At 35.8% G+C, this 20391-nt stretch overlaps 1 protein-coding gene across 42 annotated transcripts in view; it reads right to left on the bottom strand.

The window, feature by feature from the left end:
• The window catches only part of LOC141388847 (protein lap4-like), a 667534-nt gene that overhangs the window by 58080 nt on the left and 589063 nt on the right, over window positions 1–20391 (bottom strand). For 31 of the 42 annotated variants that reach the window (XM_073959312.1, XM_073959313.1, XM_073959314.1 and 28 more), the window contains 2 exons: window positions 15947–16687; window positions 6809–6941 (listed from right to left, as the gene is read on the bottom strand). In XM_073959312.1, coding sequence (XP_073815413.1) covers window positions 6809–6941; window positions 15947–16687 — 874 coding nt within the window. The remainder of the gene's footprint in view (window positions 1–6808; window positions 6942–15946; window positions 16688–20391) is intronic. The other 11 variants (XM_073959315.1, XM_073959271.1, XM_073959275.1 and 8 more) reach the window with 2 other exon arrangements.

Raw genomic sequence — 20391 nt, 5'->3', positions numbered from 1 at the left:
TAATCTACAATGTAGTACTTCTTTGGAGCCTAAAAACCCGATCACGCCTGTTTTTTAAATGTTAGATCTCCAATACGACTGAACCGATTTCCATCAAAATTGCAGCAAAAGATCAATGTTTGCCGTTGTTATGTATATTTTATGAATTTCGAAGGAGGTGAGTTACCTTCCCCACGACTTTCTTTTAAATGCTATATGTATAAGACAAAACTATGATTATATCGGTTCCAACATAAATTTTGGGAGGCAATGTGTGTAACTGATTTTTCCAAAACTACTGAACCTAATTTCATGCAATTTTCGGAAAATGTTCAGGAATATTCCGTTTTATAATCGCTATATTTGCTAAACTTATGAGTGCATCGGCTAGCACATTTTTTTCTAGACAACGGTGGTTGCTCCCCGAAATGGTTAAATGGTGAGGTTCAACGGTCCATCAGCCATGAAAAACTAAAACATATAAGTCTCAATAAGCGGGAGAATTCGACTTAACCATTTTTTTAACTTTTATAATTAGAACGCTTTAGGATGAAGACAGGGGACATGGAGGATAATAAATCCTAAACAGCATCAATGTGCGAAAAAATTTGACAGTCCGAAGAGAAAAGAAAGATTACAGACAAAATCCTCCTCGGTTTGACAATGGACCGAAGAAGTGAGGTAGAAAATACCTATCTTTAAATTGTGAAGCATAAAGTCAATAAAAAATAAACAAAAAATTCAAGAAACTCAAAGAGTATAATTGATGAGAATGGATTTTATATATTAAATCGCGAAAATGGCATCTAAGCCCACTGTGCAACATTTATCTATTTTTTATTAGATAGCTGATAAAAAAATAAAAAATACAAAAAAGGATGTTTTTCATTTGGACCAATATTAAAAAATATCAAAAAAAATTAAATATACTAAAATTATTTACTGATGATCAGCATCACTACAGCAAAAAATAAAGTAAATCAAAAAACTCATTTTGAAAAAGTGTCTGATTTTACTCAGAAATCCTTTTAAGAAATAAGACTTTTTTATGAAATATTTAGAAAGCTATGTTTTCTTAACATTTCTCCCCTAAAAGGATACAATGAAATACATTGCAAAATGACTCATATGGCCACCTCCCTCGCCCCTGATTCATTTATCCCCCTAAATATCAAAAACAGGAAATATTAGATATCGAATTGTAGAATGAAATTTGAAAAAAAGAACAACGTTAATAAATTGCAGTTAGTTGGCTTGAAGCAAAATACCCCAACAGTAAAAATATTAAATTATCTTATTTTACCTAGTTAGTTTGTTTGGTTTAGTACAACAAAATAATTCAATCTAAACGAAAGTGATTAGAAACCAACAAAATAACACAAACCATCAGTGAAAATTAAAGTGAAACATGAAATATTTAAACACCAAAAACTGATGACACACATTTCGATACATATGTTTTAGTACACATTTTTATTTGTTTATTTAGTTTAAATAAATTTAAAATCACAATCAGAGTAAGAAGTGATGGAAATTAAATGCTAATGAAGTTATTGTTTGATTTGCATTGCATGTGTCACAATATGTTATGTCAGAAAAAAATGAAAATATTGTCACATTTACACCAAGAAAAAAACTTTTGTAATTATGTTTGTTAATTACATAAAGTTTCAAGGTTAGTTTTGTTTAAATTTTAATTAAAAAATAAAGAAAAACTTAATAATTTCTCCATTACCATGAAATGATAACGTCCCCATTTTAGGTCATTGTCACTTCAATATGATTTCATTAAAGTTAATTAACTTATTTCACATTTTGATTACAATGTATTTGATAGGAATGCGGGTTTATTTTGGCGTGATATATTCTTAGCAAAACATCGATAGTTCTATCTCAACAAGTGCTATTTTTAACTTCCTTATACACTTTTTATAAAAATTATCTATGACATTGGACCGCCTTTTTACAGTCGAGTGCGAAATTAACAGTCGTACGAAGTACCGCAGAGTTTGTAGAAAAATTTTAAAAGACGGGAAATGCCCAGGAAATCCTGCACACAAGGGGTTTAGCACTGCGAAGTTGTTTTGCATGCTACTCTAGTCTAAATCAGGCATTCAGTGCCCAGGCATCATTAAAAAATTTTGCTTGACATTTATGAAAAAACAGAAGGACTTTATATTGTGTTAGGCAGGGAAACCTGAGAATTTCAGAATAAAATACATAACACTGTGCGACACGAAAAAAATTAACCATATTCTGACACCGCATCGTGATAGAAGACCACAAATAAGAAGACACGTACCACGGCGTTTTTCCCCATCACTTGCACCTTCGCGGTTATTGCCACCCAAAGGTTTGAGGGAAAATTTTTGTCGGTATCATATCTTCGAACCCGCAAAGAATTTTAATTTGCTCTGGTAGGCAAAGTTGCAGCTCTTCTGAACACATTAAATCTATCAAATTCCATCTTTATGGTCAAGATCAATTTTTTATATTTTTTCGGGTTTTGGTCTACGGACAAAAACCGATCAAATTAGTCGTAGATACTAATACTAAACCAGTCAAAATTAAAGTTTCTTAAAGGTGGTTGGTTCAACCACTGAAGTCAGCACAGGCGAATCGTACAGGTTGATTATAGAGGCGCTATTGCTTTCCATGATGGGAAATTGTTTCCCAGTTAGCAAACATCAGCATGGATTCCATAAATTGTACAGTACTACAAGAACATTACATGTAATATCCACATTTATCAGCCGACTGAACCAGTATTGCGATTCTCTAACTCATTTTTTTAATTACCGACAATTGTCGGTAAAATTAAAATGCTTATAATTTCGTAATTACCGATGTTTTTCGGTAAGTTAGCGACGAATAAACAGCAGCCATAAAGTTCTACCAATAGCAAGAGTGTTGTCAACTTTTATTTGAACTTTTCATTCATAATTTTGCGTTTTAATTTTACCGATTATTGTCGGTAACTCAAAAAATATGTTAGAGAATCGCACTACAGAACAGCTCCTGCGACCGAACAGTCATATGGCTCTTGGCCTATCGAAAGCCTTCGATACCGCCAACCATGTCAAGCGATTTGAAGACAAAGATAAGAATTCCCTCAAGCCACGTTTGGCACATTGTGTGGACGCCAGTCTTAGTAGAATTTGGAAACAAGAAGTCCAAGACCGTAGACGTAGATATGTGGTGTGATTAACGTGGGTCCCTGCCTTTCAGACTAACCCCACTGGACTGGTTACAGGCGACCAATCAACGCCCCTTGCACCGTAGTGAGGTACCAATTGCGTTCTGGTGTTTGGCCTTGTTCACCATCTTGGTTTGGCGATGAGCACCATCTAAAACACCTGTCTTTTTATGGCGCAGACAGCCGGTAGAGATTGCTACCCCATTCGAGTTCTACGAACTCTTTCCGCGATTTTGGGCAACCACAGCCACTACGATACTCCCCGAAGGGCCGCACCGACCCCAATCCGAGACTGCATTCCCGAAAGAAAAGAGCTACAAAGACCAGGGGGCTTGCCGGCAGCCGTGGTCCCAGAATTAAGTCTCTGGTACGACCTCGTACCCATGAAGGCTACTACCAGTTGGTCCCCAAAAGGAGCCGGGACTGGTTGCCCGGACCGTAGAAGTAGAGTGAAATAGGTAGTTCCCAAGGCGGGTTGATATCTCCGGAACTTAGCGCAGTTCTTCTATTTGAGGCACGTGAAAATATACGCCGCTAAATCCACTGTGACACGGTTCACCAGCTGGGCGGCTGATATGAGGACCCCAAAATTATTGGTCAATGGTGTCCTTATTCCAATCACTAACTACTCCAAAATATTAGGGGCAACGCTCCAAATAGATCAGAAGTAAGAACAAGGTCCTCAAATCGCTCAACGGAAGCACTTGGGTACTGACAAAGAAACAATAATGACCACATATAAAGCAATAGGCAGGTCTGCGGTAAGCTATCCGACTACAGTGTGACATGCAAGCGCTGCGCAGTGGAATAATAATCAAATCTATCTGAATATCGCCCTGAGAACTGCAACTGGGTGCCTCCTAATGACACCTGTTGAAAATTTTCATCAACACAACAAGATGCTGTCGAAAAAGTGTTATTGCCGTGAGCATCCGTGAAGATCTTTCGAGATCTTCGTGAACAAGAAAGAGAGAGAGAGAGCTCCGAAAGTACAAACTAGAACCTCTAGATCAGCCTACAGACAGGTCAACGGTAGAGTGTGAATACATTAGTGTAAGTCCACCACCCATCCATCGCAGTGAACGACGCCAACTGCCAAGTCAAACACGAAAAGTTTTAGCCAAATTAAAATCCGGACGATGATAATATTTGTGAAAGACTGAACTCTTATTTGACCGTTCTTACCACCTCTTTCCACGGAGGAATATGCAAAAAGCAGCCACTAAATCTACGGTCACTCTGTTCACCACATGGACGGAGCAGATTAGAAGAGAGTTGAATGTCAAGGTCGATGGTAGCAGAATTCCGACCCCAAACTACCCCAAAATTCTAGGGGTGACATCGACAGCATGTTGTCCTTGTCGTATGTGCGACAAGCTGAAATGTAGGAACAAGGTCCTTAAGTCATTAGTCGGCAGCATTTGGGGTGCAGAGAAAAAAACCTAGTTGACCACATATAACGCGCTATGTCGGTCTGTGGTAAGCTTTGCGGCGCCAGTTTGATCCGCGAATCTAAGTGGCACGCGATGGAAAAATATTCAAACTTGTCAGAACGACGCCCTGCAAACAGCAACAGGGTGCCTCCGCATGACTCCAGTGGAACATCTACATGATGAGGCAAAGATTATTCCAGTACAGCAGTACCTAAGCGGGAGTTACCGGGATAGCCATCCCAACCACCATATCAAGGAGACTCTTCATGATCTAGAAGAAGAGGTCGAGCGTTACAAGAGAGAACTCCTAGATAAAAAAGGATATCATGCGGGTTTGAATAGCATTCATACGGACGCAGTTGCAGATGCCATAAGCTACTATCGTTTGAATGAGGTTCTCGGAGCACATCCTCCATCTATCGCAGCTGAGAAATGTCAGCTGAGGCGGCAAAACAGAGTAGTTTTGCCTCAACTACGCTTGAGGTGGTGCAGCCGTCTAAACTCCGGTAGGGCAAGGACCGACGACACTGTGAAAAACGTCTGCCCTGCGCACAGGCCCGCACAATACACGGCAACTTTTCAACTGCACCGCCAAACCTACTCAACTTACTTTTAATGAATTCTCTTTGGAGTTGAGCTGTTATGACCTAAGAGGTACATTCAAAAATTAGGAGTCTACCAAAGTCCCACACATCAACTTACTCCAGTGGATCTGTGGTTACAACCCATTGAGGCAGCAACATTCCTGGAACTGGAGATTGACTTAGAGCCACATTAAGCAGAATAACGAATATACAAACGTATAAACTTTGATCCTTTACTTTTTTAATGGTAAAAGTGGTAAAAGAGAAAACTGTCAAAATTGCTCTCTCATGACCAGTTTTACAAGAAAAGTAAAGGAACGAAAAAATGGCAGATCTGGTAGAAATATCAAAAAGAAACATAAAAATTCATTATTCTTCTTTTATTTGACACTTTTTAATTTTGTTTTGTCAGCGTTCGCTTTTTTTCTTTTGTTTTTGTTAATTTTTTCTTCATTGTCAAATAATCGACAAACAATTGTGGAAAAATCAGTTCTACCATTTTTGTCTGGTAGCCTGTGATAGAAGAGAAAGACATTTACGCTCCATCTCTCCTCTCCCTCTCTCTAAATTATTTTCGAAGAGACCTTAACTGAACTTAAGCAAACATTTTGAACTTTTTTTGGGGAAGCACTCGAAGGTGTTGTCCGATATAGACTTTCCTGTAACTAAATATATATGTTTGGGAGAAATTGTAAGATTTGCAAAGTTTTTGCTAATCGTGACTCTTATCGTGCTCATCAGTCACTTTAATTTTTGTCGTAAGGAGTTTTGGAGCTGGTTGACCATTACACCTGGATGGTCTTGCCCAACAAAAAAAAAAACGATACTGCCACGAGGACAAACTGCTTCAAAAAACTTCAAAACCATTCGAGTTTAAGGACATAAACTGGACTCTTGAAAAAATTTTTGAAAATTAGAGTTTTACTCGTAGAATTGGACTGATATAGCCCATACTTGAATTTGAAATGTATGCCTGGAAGAAATATTACGACGTGCAACGTTTGGACCCAGTTGCTACAAAATGTATCCGCCAACATTTTTCATTGAGGGTCCATGTTTTGGCATAGGCCGATTTTTTGTATTTTGACCTTTTCTGTAACATTTTTTACCATTTTGAAGTTCCCATTGGTCAAAAACCTTCTCCTCTAAAATTGTCAAAGCGGTTCCATGTTTTGGTATAGGTTCCGCAATTTTCGGTGCAGAAGTCTTTGAGAGTTATCGTACGCACCATCTCTAGCATTTTTCCCTAATTGATATTTAATGTAATTTTATAATACACATAAAAGAACATATCACGCCAAGATCCATTTATTTCAAAGTGCTCAAGCGTCCTCCTTACTAAACATACAATTTAATTTTTATTGGTGTAAATGTGGCAACATTATGTGTCCTCAGCTAAATGTGCATGGTACAATAATACAGGTAGCATTATCATGCCAGCTGATGGTAACATAATGTGTCAATTGCATTGAATTGACGTCAAATTTTGACATCTTATGTTGCCAACAATTACCGATGCGGCTACCTGTGTATTTGTACCATGTAAATGTGTATTTTGAATGTTAGTAGAAAGCATAGAAAAAAATGCCATAGAAGTAATGAATTCAAATACTAACCTCTGTGGGGAATGTCTCGGTTGACAGGTCATCGGCAATTCTAGTCATATTTTGTATAACAGCTTGAGCCTCCACGGCACCCTTTTCCAACGAACGTAAACGTGCGGCACGCCATGAGGCACGTTTTTCAGCACTAAAGCAGGCAGCAGCAATTTGGGTAGAAAAAAAAAAAAATAAATGAAAATATAAAAGAGATGTTAATAAGTATAATAACAGTTTTAATAAATTACAAAAAAGGAAACACAATTGGAAAATTTTCGAGAAAAAAAAACATTTTAAAGCCAAAACCAGAAGAGAAACTAAATATAAACGCCATGTAAAACAACTACCACATAATTAAAAAATATAGACATGAAGAAATAACAAACAAACAACTACAATTATACACCCATAAAAAACAACAATTAGGAAAAAAAGAGAAATTTGATTTCTAAAAGAAAAACACAGGATCAAAAACCCAGTAATTACACAGTGAGAAATAGTTTGCACAGAAAAAAAGGAATAGTTGCGTGTTTGACTAACATTTAACTAACATAGAAATTGTTTTCAAAAATAAAAAATAGAGGAATAAATTATAAAAGACAAATAGAGAGAAAGATATGTATAATCGTAATACAGTGAAGTTATGCACAGAGCAAATCCACTAGTGGATATCGCCAAAAATAACCATTTTTGTCTAATATGTGGACGATATTGTTTGTAAAAGTTCAAACCTACATTTTACTGTGAGACTTCACTGTATGAGATATATGTATCTACTCGTATGTTTAAAATTCTAAATATCCACTAGACTAAACATAATCGGAAAAACATTTAATAATTGCAGCTGGTGTTTTTTAGAAAGCTTACCCTTAGAATTTCAAAAATTTTATTTAATTTTATGTGGTGAGAACGTGTGCATTTCTGTGGATAGATATTGTTGCATTATTCTAGGTTGTGCATTTATTTTCGGTGGCAAGTATATTTTAGGCGTAAACACATACATATAAATTAATAAATTGCTATTGTGTTTATCTTTTTGGAAGTATTGAATATCAGCTAGAATTTGGAAAATTATAGTTTGTATGTTGTAATTCATTCGAGGATAAAATAGTTTTAAGAAATGTTGCAGTTTTTAAGACACTAATTTGAAGAGCACCATACAAAAGGACACATGTACTCTTATCGGAAGATTGTGTTTGCAATATTGAGCGTTGATCTGAATTGTAGAAGTTATCAAATACACGGTAAGATATAAATCACAAAGTCGCACTGTGGGCGAAATCCAAATCTAGCGGGGAAAAAATAATGGGGGTTATCATGAACGGCAATTCCCCGTGAATTGTTTCACTTTCTCCCTTAAGTTGCAACGGGGGAAAGACGAAACTCACGGGGAAATTTCATTCATGATAACCCCCAATAACTTCTAAACTAACTAACGGCCATGATTTGGTACAGATGTTACTTATATGTATAGGTATGATTACACTGAGTATGGCGTATATAGCTCACCGTTAAAGCATATCGTCCTCGTAACGGTACCTCCGCATATAAGGTATTTTGAGTATGTTGACCACATTTCACTGTTAATTTTTCTGTATTTTGGTGTTTAGGGTCTTCAGGGGGTCTATAAAATTATTCCAATTATGGGGGCCATAGGTATTATAACTCCAGATTTTCAGTATTAAGAAGGTTCTAGCAACATTTTCCAACGGAAATGAGAGTTTTATACCTTCAACGAAGACTAAATAAAAAATGTCAGCCATTTCGGAGGAATATGGAGGCCACAACCTTCAAACTACCGAAAATCTGTGGGGGCTATGTGACGGCGTAGACCCAAAATTTCCCTCAGCGTATTAAAATAGCGAATGTTTTCATATCATATTTTTTCCACTGAATGTGAAGCATATTTCCAAATCTTTAAACGTCCGACTTGTTCGCGTAAAAATCATTTTATTGACCAAAAAATCAAGGTTTTAGAATAAATTTTGAATTTTTTCCTATTTTTTTTTAAATGCTTCATCTTATCAGCATCCGAAGCACTCAATTGTATCCGTCGAGGTTGTCTGTGTCACATTCTATCTTATTCTGAAGAAATATGACATAACTGCGCGACTCCTTTGGATATTCCGAGATGTTTCAGTTATCTGTCCATTTAAACCCTTTTACGTTGTTATTTCGGTGTCTGCGGAATTCTTTTTAGGTTTTCTTAGATGAAAAATGATTAGAAAGGCCTGCTTTATCGACAGAAAGAAAATTCGGCGTTTAATCTTAAAAATTCGCGAAAATAAAATGACTTTTCTATCCTGATGACCAAAAATAAATGCCCACTTTTTATAGTACTATCGGAAAAATTATCAGAAAATCATTTCGCGGAGAGCTAGAAACATAACTTTAAATCTCCACAAGATTAAAAACGTAGATTCATTCGCTTCGGGATAAATAAGCTAACATTAACAACAATTTAGGTGTTCTATTCTACTGACGTTGAGCGTATGAAGGCGTAGACCTATACCGACAAATTGCGTATGGAAAGTTGTATAACGCATATGAAGACTAAATACACATTTTAGCCTTTCGGAGGAATATTGAGGCCACAACCTTCAAAATACCGCAAACCGGGCGGTACCTCCCTATATGAAGGCGTAGGCCTATACCGACAATATGCTGGGGAAAAATTTTATACCCCCAACTACGCCTTTTTCAGATGTAATTCGAAACATTTTAGTTGTAATTCGTAATATTTCATTTGTAATTCGAGAATTATATTTGTAATTCGTAACATTTCATTTGTAATTCGAATTATTCCATTTGTACTTCGAATTATTCCATTTGTAATTCGAATTATTTTATTTGTAAATCGAATTATTCCATTTGCAATTCGAATTATTCCATTTGAAATTCGAATTATTCCATTTGTAATTCGAATTATTCCATTTGTAATTCGAATTATTCCATTTGTAATTCGAATTATTTAATTTGTAAATCGAATTATTCCATTTGTAATTCGAATAATTTTATTTGAAATTACACATGAAATCATTCGAATTACAAATGAAATAATTCGAATTACAAATGGAATAATTCGAATTTCAAATGGAATAATTCGAATTACAAATGGAATAATTCGAATTACAAATGGAATAATTCGAATTACAAATGGAATAATTCAAATTTCAAATGGAATAATTCGAATTACAAATATAATATTTCGAATTACAAATGGAATAATTCGAATTACAAATGGAATAATTCGAATTACAAATGGAATACTCGAATTACAAATAAAATGTTACGAATTACAAATGGAATTCTCGAATTACAATTAAAATAATTCGAATTACATCTGAAAAAGGTGTAGTACTAAGTACCAAATTTCAACTATTTCCGTGCGATAATGAAGCTAAAACCTTCAAAATACCGAAAATTGGGTAGTACCGTTCTATGGAGGCCATATCAAAACCTGGACCGATATAGCCCATTTGCAATACCAACCAGTAAGGAAAGGATCATAGTCGGACGTGGCCGACTTTATGGTACCCTACTCCACTGTGAATATGAAAAATATGGGAGATATATATCAATTTGAACTTATTTCTATATAACATGGTACACTTATTACAAAATTCCGTCACACATTCCAAATTTCATCAAAATTGTACAGATCGGACGAAAATATATATGGGTGCTATATCCAAATCTGAACCGATTTCAATATATTTTGGCACACTTATTTCTAGACCGAATTCCGTAGCACAATCCAAATTTCATCAAAATCGGCCGTATATAGCGTGTTTGGTGCAGTAAATACGTCAAATCGGCCGAAAATATATATGGAAGCTACATCCAACTCTGAACCGATTTCGATGTAATTTGGCACATTTGTTTTTAGACCGAATTCAGTCACACATTCCACATTTCATCGGAATCAAACATATGTAGCGTGTTTGGTGCAGAAAATACGTCATATCGGCTGAAAATATATATGGGAGCTATATCCAAATCTGAACCGATTTTCACCAAAAGCAATAGCGCACTTCCTATAGCTTAAATAAATAATATTTTCCAATTTTCAGCTGAATCGTACAAAAAATGCGATCTGTACGTTGCGAATAAAAATACATGGACAGACGGACGGACATGCATAAATCGTCTCTGAAAGTGAATATATGTATATATTTCGTTTCCTTTTGTATGTTACATACAAATTCACAAAGACATAATACCCCTTACCACAGTGTGGTGTAGGGTATGAATATCCTAGGAATAATATAAACTTTTGTACCAAATTACAAAGCTCTATCTTAAAAATTTCGATCTGTATCTTGATTTCAACAGACGGACTGGCGGACGAACGGGCCGTCGGACGGACGGACATGGTTATATCGACTTGGTATTTTACCGTGATCAAGAATGTATATATTTTATAAAAAAGCCAGACGAACTTTTTTGAGTAGATACCTCGGAGTATGTAATTTAATATTAAAAAGTTCGATAATGTTTCCGGGTGTTTCCCATTAGTTGCACTTTACTCAAAATGCTCTAAGTAGAAAAAATCTCATATAAGTGTTCAAGGATGTTTTCAGAATATTTACAACATCAAATAATGCTACAATATTTTTATACCCTACACCACTATGTGGTAAGGGGTATTATGCGTTAGTGCATTTGTATGTAACATACAAAAGGAATCGAGATAGACCCATAGTTCCTTCTAGGGATATACATAGAATCACTTTCTGAGTCGATTTATGCATGTCCGTCCGTCCGTTAGAGTTGGGCAATCTCGTTCAATTGAACGATCCGGATCACTGTCCTCGGTCAAAGACGAATGAGTACCAACATAAAAACCAACGTGTGAAATTAAGTATACGCAGTTTTGTCAAAGAAATTACCGGTGTCCATTGAACGAGATAGTGATCCGGATCGTTCAATTGAACGAGTTTGCCCAACTCTACCGTCCGTCCGTCCGTCCGTCCGTCCGTTCGCAACATACAGGTCGCATTTGTTGACCGATTTCGCTGAAAATTGGGGAATACCATTTTTTTAGCCGTCGGAAGATCAAGTTCGAAGATGGGCTATATCGGTCCAAGTTTTGGTATAGCCCCCATATATATTTTCGGCCGATTTCACGTGTTTTCTGTAACACACACGCTATATATGTCCGATTTCGATGAAATTTGGAATGTGCGACTGAATTTGGTCTAAAAATAAATGTGCCAAATTATATCGAAATCGGTTCAGATTTGGATATAGCTCCCATATATATGTTCGCCCGATTTCACGTATGCGATGTACCAATCACGCTATATACGTCCGATTTTAATGAAATTTGGAATGTTTGACTGAATTTGGTATAGAAATAAGTGTGCCAAATTATATAGAAATCGGTTCAGATTTGGATATAGCTCCCATATATATGTTCGCCCGATTTCACGTATGCGATGTACCAATCACGCTATATACGTCCGATTTTAATGAAATTTGGAATGTTTGACTGAATTGGGTATAGAAATAAGTGTGCCAAATTATATAGAAATCGGTTCAGATTTGGATATAGCTCCCATATATATGTTCGCCCGATTTCACGTATGCGATGTACCAATCACGCTATATACGTCCGATTTTAATGAAATTTGGAATGTTTGACTGAATTTGGTATAGAAATAAGTGTGCCAAATTATATAGAAATCGGTTCAGATTTGGATATAGCTCCCATATATATGTTCGCCCGATTTCACGTATGCGATGTACCAATCACGCTATATACGTCCGATTTTAATGAAATTTGGAATGTTTGACTGAATTTGGTATAGAAATAAGTGTGCCAAATTATATAGAAATCGGTTCAGATTTGGATATAGCCCCCATATATATTTTCGGCCGATTTCACGTATTTTCTGTACCAAACACGCTATATATTTCCGATTTCGATGAAATTTGGAATGTGTGACTGAATTCAGTCTAGAAATAAATGTGCCAAATTATATCGAAATCGGTTCAGATTTGGATATAGCACCCATATATATTTTCGGCCGATTTCGCGTATTTGCTGCTCCAAACACGCTATATAAGTCGGATTTCAATGATATTTGGAATGTGTGACTGAATTCGGTCTGGAAATAAATGTGCCAAATTATATCAAAATCGGTTTAGATCTGGATATAGCTCCGATTTATATTTTACATATTCACAGTGGTGTAGGGTATCATATAGTCGGCCCCGCCCGACTTTGATCCTTTCCTTACTGGTTTTTAATAAACACTACTTCCAAACTATTGTGGTCATCTTTATTCTCATTTGTCCGTATTACTTGTCAAAAAAGTCCATTTTATCACTTTCAAAACACTCCAGATTATTATTTTTAGGTCTACCAATAGGTTTGTAAAAATAATGCATTACTGATTTTTACTTAGCTCTCGGTCAATTTTCGATTTTTTCCTCGCTAGATTTGAATTTCGCCCACAGTGCACTATGGATCCAATCACAGTAGTTTTGCGCAAAATGCTTTTCAGGTTCAAAATTTGGACAGATTTTTTTAATATCGCTAGTTGTGCCGTGGCAACTGCTGTAAAATATATACTTTTCGTTGTACCCTTGTATGAATATACAGAAGTGAGGCCGAAGTTATTATGAATCGGGAAGCTGGTGCTAAATACTTTCATAATATTTAAACAAAGAAAATCCAAATGTTTAAAATGTGGGTAGGAATATCAACGTGTATATTGAAAATTATTTTCTCCAAATATCATTTAAACTTTTGAAAAAAAAATATCCAAATAAGTCCGACTCCAAATCGATTTTGGAAGCTAGACTAACAAATTCAGACGTCATTTTTACCAATACTTAACTATATTAAAACATCCTAATTCACAATAACAACTCATCAAAATAATCATTTGCCACCCCATAAAATTTATATATAGTCCGGTCAAAATAGACATTGAAATAGCAAAAATTCCCACAAGGCTGAAATTTGGTGGAGATCTAGGGTTTGCCATTAGAAGCAACGTCCTAAAAGTCCCCATCGATCCCATGTGTGCAAAAAGGTTTTTCGGGGTCAAAGGTCAAGTTTTAATGGTTTTTAGGTTTTTGGATTTATTTTTTGAAAACGGTTGATCTAATCAAAAAGTGACTAAAGTAAATATTGTAGACAGAAAAATTATCTACAAGTTTAATCTTTATAATTTTTTCCCTAGAAGAAACCATTCTTGAGATATAGCTGTTTTAAAAAACACATGATTTTTATGCACTTATAAGGGAAATATGCACATCTTCATACGAACCGGCAAAAATAAGCGAAGTAACCGGGTCTGTCCCCCAAAAAATATATATTTTCTTGAAGAGCGAAATTATAGCTATATTTAAAAAAAAAATTCCAAAAAAATCGGAGCGTGTTTGGTAGAGTGATTCAATGTTAGAGTCATTTTATGCAAAAATAGCCCATTTAACCCACACGTGTAATCGAAAGCCCAACGGGAACGACCCCAACGAAAACTCTCCGATTTTTTTCAAGTTTTGTCCGAACGTAGGGTTTGTTGCGCTGATTACGGAAATATATAATTTTCAACGGTTGCGGATCCGGTTCGCCGGTTATTCGACCCGAAAGGCCAAATTTAAAAACCGTGTTAGACCCGGTTCTACTGAATCGATTACTGCAAAGTGGATATCGTTTGAAAGCTTATGAAAGTATCTAACACATAGTGTCATTACTTTAACCGGTTCGCCTCATAATGTACTTACGCGGCTAATTTTTTATTTGACCTTTAGATCGCGATATCTCGAAAATGGTAATTCTTTTTTAAAAATCATAAAGACCGCTCTTGTAGACAATTATTAAATCTACAGCTTTTATTTTAGCCGACTTTTGCTAAATCTTTTCGTTTTTGAGAAAAATTAAAAAAACTGAATAATGTCTTCAAAAATGACCTTTGACCCCGAGTAACTTGTTTTGCACACATGGGATCGATGGGGACTTTTAGGACGTTGCTTCTAATGGCCAACCCTAGCTCTCCACCAAAATTCAGCTTTGTGGGAATTTTTGCTATTTCCCCCTTATACGCATGTCTATTTTGACCGGACTAATATTCTTATACGTTTTAGGTATTTGAGAATTTTAGCTACATTTTTTTACTGGACTATTGATCATTTTACATTTGAGATTCCCATTTGCCACAAAACGTCTCCGCCAAAAATTCTCATTATAGGTCCAAGTCTCGATGTAGTCCGATTTTTTGTATATTGAGTTTTAAGTAACTTTTTTACCATTTTTGAAGTTCCCAGTGATCAAAAACCTTCTCCCCAAAAATTCTCAAAGTAGTTCCATGTTTTGGTATAGGTGGACCTAGTTCCGCAATTTGTGGTGGAGAAGTCTTTGAACCACTTTGAACCCTAAATTCCATCAGGAGAGGACCTATGTCCAAAACTTTTGGTGGATATGTTTTTGATCACTACGATCCGTTAGTGCTAAATTACGTCAAATTTAGACCGAAATGTAGATGAAAACATAACAATACTTTTAGTCGGGTTTATAAGGGCTATACAACAACGTGGACCGCCGTGGATGAAATCTTAGAAATAACGGTTGGTACTGTTATATGGAGGCTATACCAAAATATTGACGTATGTTCAAAATTATTAGTGGAGAAATTTTCTGACCACTAACCAAAACCTTAAATGCCAAATTACAGGTAATTTGGTCTGAAAATGTAGCTACCAAGGTAATGGTATCACACCAGCTGTTCGAATATGAAATGTCAAATCCCTTCATAAAATAATTATTAAATAATAGAAATTACAACAAAATTTCTCCAACAACATAAAGAAAATTTTGATATAACATACCACAACCTGGGTAATTGTACCATGTATTATACCAAAATTTTAAATTTAAAGAGACATTTAGGACATACTAGCCAAATATTAAAAAATATACACAAAGACAATGTAAAACATATGTCAGACTTGTAAAAACAAATCCAATAAATAGCGTCCTATGTATTCCATGATGCAGGTGAGAATGAAAAGAAAACATTCTTCATTGTTCATAAATTTGGGGAGAACAACACTAACTAAGAAAAGGATTGATGATTTGGATGCTAATGGTTGATTATGAATGGTGGGTGGTGCGTGCCTTTCGACATTCTCTCTAACACTTACTTTATCAGAGCAATGTTCTTTTTTGCATCCTCTGGGGATGATGCCGACGACATATCGATTGCCGCTGTTGCTCCTGCTCCAGCTGCTGATGATAATGTTGCAATTGAAGCTTGTAATGCTCGTTTTTCAGCATTTGCTGTGGTGGTGCGTAACACCGGTATACGACTAGATGGGGGTGAGGTGGGTTCCTGTTGCTGTTGTTGCTTTTGTAACAAAGCGGGTGGTATTACAACTTTTACCTTTGGTTTTGGCAACAATGAAGGTTTTGCCGCGTGTGCTGGTGTCGGTGAAGGTGATATTGTGCCAACAATGCTGGAGTTGGTGGACGACGACTCACTGACTGTGACATTTTGAGGTTTAGACTTAACTGGTTTCGCACTTTGTGTTTCATCTGTGACCAGTGTTTGTGACGTTGTTTTCGTTTTTGTTGTTCGTATTTTTGGCGCCTGGATTTGCGGTTTTGGCATATGTTCTGCACTTGTAGTCATTCTTGCTGTTGACTCGGCGACTACTGGCTTTACAATATTTTCACTTGGCTTTAATGCATCGCCCTGCTGCTTAAGTTTACAAGCAACAACGGTGGGTGGCTTTAATGTTCTTTTAGGCGTTGTTGTTGTTGCCATCGTCGTCGTTGTAGACGTTGTGATGTTAGAGGAAATTTGTGTTGATGTTGCAAGTGCCGCGGCGGCTGCTGCTGGTGATGTGCCTGTCTTTAAACTTCTTGTCTCTTGTATCCTTCTACTTTTGCCAACAAGTGCAAGTGGTTATAATACATGAACGTGTGCATCGTGATGTGTATGTGTGTGTGCAGCACATATTTTTATAACATATTTGTTGATTGTTTTTGTTGTTGAACAATATAAAGAACATGAAGAAGAAGACGATGCCAAGGCAAAGGCATTGTTATAGTGCAAAATATATGTTCAGATAAGGATATTGTTTTTAATATCAAAACGCGAACATATAGGAGCATATTTTTTCATTGTTGTTTTTGTGCACAGGGTTTTGAGAAAATCCAATATAAAAGATTTTATTGCCATCATCGTCAACATCATAGTTTATGGTGCAGTTTGTCATAATATTGCAAGTTGTTGAGTTGTTGTTGTTTTTTATTTATTTTTATAGTTGTTTGAATAAAGTTTCAAATTTTAGTATGTATTTTTTTTATTCATTTTGTGAAGAAAAACAAAAAAGAGGTAAAGAAAAAGAAAAACAAAAAAGAAAATCATAAAATAATAAGAAAAATAAAATGTAATATCAAATATTAAATTCAAACAAAATCGACTCGATTATTTAAACACACACATACAGTTTTATGGTACAATTGTAATTGGAATGAAATTGAAATAAGGCCATATTTATATTAGGCAATTTTCCTTGAGGCAATTGGCAGTTTGTAGGTGAGAGAGGGTGTTGAGGGGCCTCACCTCTATCTCCATCAAACTGATAATTGCAGCAAGGAAAATTGATTAATATAAATATGGACTAAGACATCTTTAGTAGTAAAGAATTGCTATCAGTGTCGAAAGCAAGTACATAATTTTAGGTTCTTAATGATCTATGGTTCCCAATTAAAAAATGTAGAAAGTATCAGTCGGTTTAACGACGGCTGTATAACCTCAGCCTATGACTTGGAAAAGAAATAATGTGGGCCAAGACCATCAGATTTTTGTTGGAAATCTCAAAAAAGTTAACGAATGAATTCTGACCCAAAGGTAAAATTTTGAGCGTTTATAAACGGAATTCCGCATCTCAAGACACGAGGCATTCCCAAAAAACCGTTTTTATGAGCTCCCCAAGGTCTACTATAGGGCGATAACTTATCGACCTTTTTTCAAAATATTGTTCTTGTAGCAGAACTGAATGAAATTTTGTTTATTACGTTGAAATTATATTTTTGGAGAAAAATTTAAATCATATAAATCAAAAACAATAAAAAGTGTCAAGTCTTACAACTTTCACGAGAAGCCACTTCTCCTATGAATAAAGTGAAATTGCATTAGTGGGAAAAATTTGGCGATGTTTACCAAGGGGTACGGGTAATAAAATATTAAAACAACGACTTTGGGATTAAGTCTGTCTATTTTGAAAAGCAAAATAAAAGTCGTCATCCCAAATAAAAAAACGCCAAACCTCCAAATTGTGAGACCGGGCACCGTCAAAGTGTGGTTTATTGCTGTCATAGACAATACCGCTGAGACTCAACGGACGCATAGCATTGGGAAAGATTTGGTTTTGTTTGTGAATGAAGCTATTCGATTAGGTAGTGCCAAAGAAATTCTCGGTCATGGACACGTATCTATTTGAGCGACCAATTGACAATTGGGTATAAAAAGTTTCTTGTTAAAAACAAGAAACAAGGGAACTGATGCGGATCTGTGGCGAGATCCGAAACTATAGTCTTCCTTCCCTAACCCCTTGGTAAGCATCGCCAAATTTTTCCCACTACTAAATTAAAGTTTTTTTTAATAAAATATTAAAACAACGACTATGGGATTAAGCCTGACTATTTTGAAAAGCAAAATAGAAGTCGTCATCCCAAATAAAAATCGCCAACCCTCCTTATTGAATTTGATCACAGAAATCGGGTTTTTATGAATCTTGTTACTTTTTTTTTCAAAATATTCTGCCTCAATACCATTGTTGTTGTTTTTATACCCTCAACATTGATGCTAATGAGGGTATACACGGTGCTCTTCAAACAATTTTAAATGGAAGGTGCTTACACCTGGGAAGTTTTTGCGGATTCTGAAACTACAATGTTCATAGATGAGAAAAATCGAAAAACAAAAAAAATCGCCGGAGCGCTTTTTAAATAAATCGCGATTTAAGTTGACATTTTTAGGGGTTGTTTAGGTTTTCACGATTTTGCTTAGAAACCGCAAGTCCTATCAAAGATGGACTTAAGAAAATATTGTAGCTATGAAGATTCTCTACAAGATTGACATCTATGGTAATCTCTCCGGTTTTACCGTTTTTGAGATATAGAAGTTCAAATTGGGACAATTCAAATTCAATTCAATTATGTATCGCCCCCCTTATAAAACAATGTCATGAATTGTGCGCCTTAACTAACTTTTGATGAAAACAGCTTACTCAGGGGAAGTTCTTGTGAATTCTGAAACAGCAATGTTCACAGATGAGAAAAATCCAAAAACAAAAAAAAATCGCTGTAGGGATTTTGAAATAAATCGCGGTCAAAATTCACATTTTTAGGTGTATTTTAGGTTTTCACGATTTTGCTTGGAAACCGCAAGTCCAATCGAAATGGAGCTAAAGAAAATGTTGTAGCTGTGAAAATTATCTACAGGATCGACGTTTATCATTTGTTCCCAGCCTGTACCATTTTTGAGATAAAGAAGCTCAGTTTACATTTTTAGGTTTTTTTGTTAGGGTTTCGCGATTTTGCTTGAATACGGTAAGTTTTATCGATATGGGACCTGAGAAAATCTTAAAGCTATGAAAATTCTCTACTAGACTGGCTTAAGTAACTTATCCTTAGTTGTACCATTTTTTTTAGATATATAAGTTTAAGTTGGGAATTTGCAGTCATGACATAGTTTTATAAGGGGGCGATACAGAATTGAATTGAATTTGAATTGTCCCAATTTGAACTTCTATATCTCAAAAACGGTAAAACCAGCGAGAATACCATAGAGGTCAATCTTGTAGAGAATTTTTATAGCTACAATATTTTCTGAAGTCCAATTTTGATAGGACTTGCGGTTTCTAAGCAAAATCGTGAAAACCTAAACAACCCCTAAAAATGTCAACTTAAATCGCGATTTATTTAAAAAGCGCTCCGGCGATTTTTTTTGTTTTTCGATTTTTCTCATCTATGAACAATGTAGTTTCAGAATCCGCAAAAACTTCCCAGGTGTAAGCACCTTTCATTTAAAATTGTTTCAAGAGCACCGTGTATATACACATTCATACGGGCAAAATGTGCCTCATCGAAATAATGGTTTTAGACCCCAAGTATGTTTGGTCGAAATCCGTTTCAGACAATTTGGGGTTGATTTAGCCATGTCCGTCCGTCTGTATGTCTGGGTTACTGGAACGCACGATAACTCTCGCACGGATCAACCGATTCGGTCCAAAATTTGGCTTCCGTAATATTTTGTCCAAACTTAATTCATGTTCGAAGATAGGTCACATCGGTCCTTCGGGCACCTCCCACACAAAAGTTAAAAACTTTTCGCTAAAATGGTGTGTACGAAAACTCTCGAATGCAGTAACCGAATTGGTCTATACTTTGCACATCGTAAAATTTCTACCAAACATAAATGAGGTTCGAATATGGACTACATAGGTCCACTCCTTCGGGTACCTCCGACTCAAAATTTCGGAAAAGTGCAGTTTAGGACCTGTTCTCGAATGGCTTTGATTTTTGTTGTAACAACTTGTATTCGCTGCCTTTTGACCGTACAAATTTTTTCAGGGGC

This window comes from Musca autumnalis, unplaced genomic scaffold (assembly GCF_047663935.1).
Source record: "Musca autumnalis isolate F117 unplaced genomic scaffold, ASM4766393v1 scaffold_1, whole genome shotgun sequence".
NCBI lineage: Eukaryota > Metazoa > Arthropoda > Insecta > Diptera > Muscidae > Musca > Musca autumnalis.
Note: the sequence above shows the minus strand (reverse complement) of the source record. Positions and strands in the feature narration are given on the sequence as shown.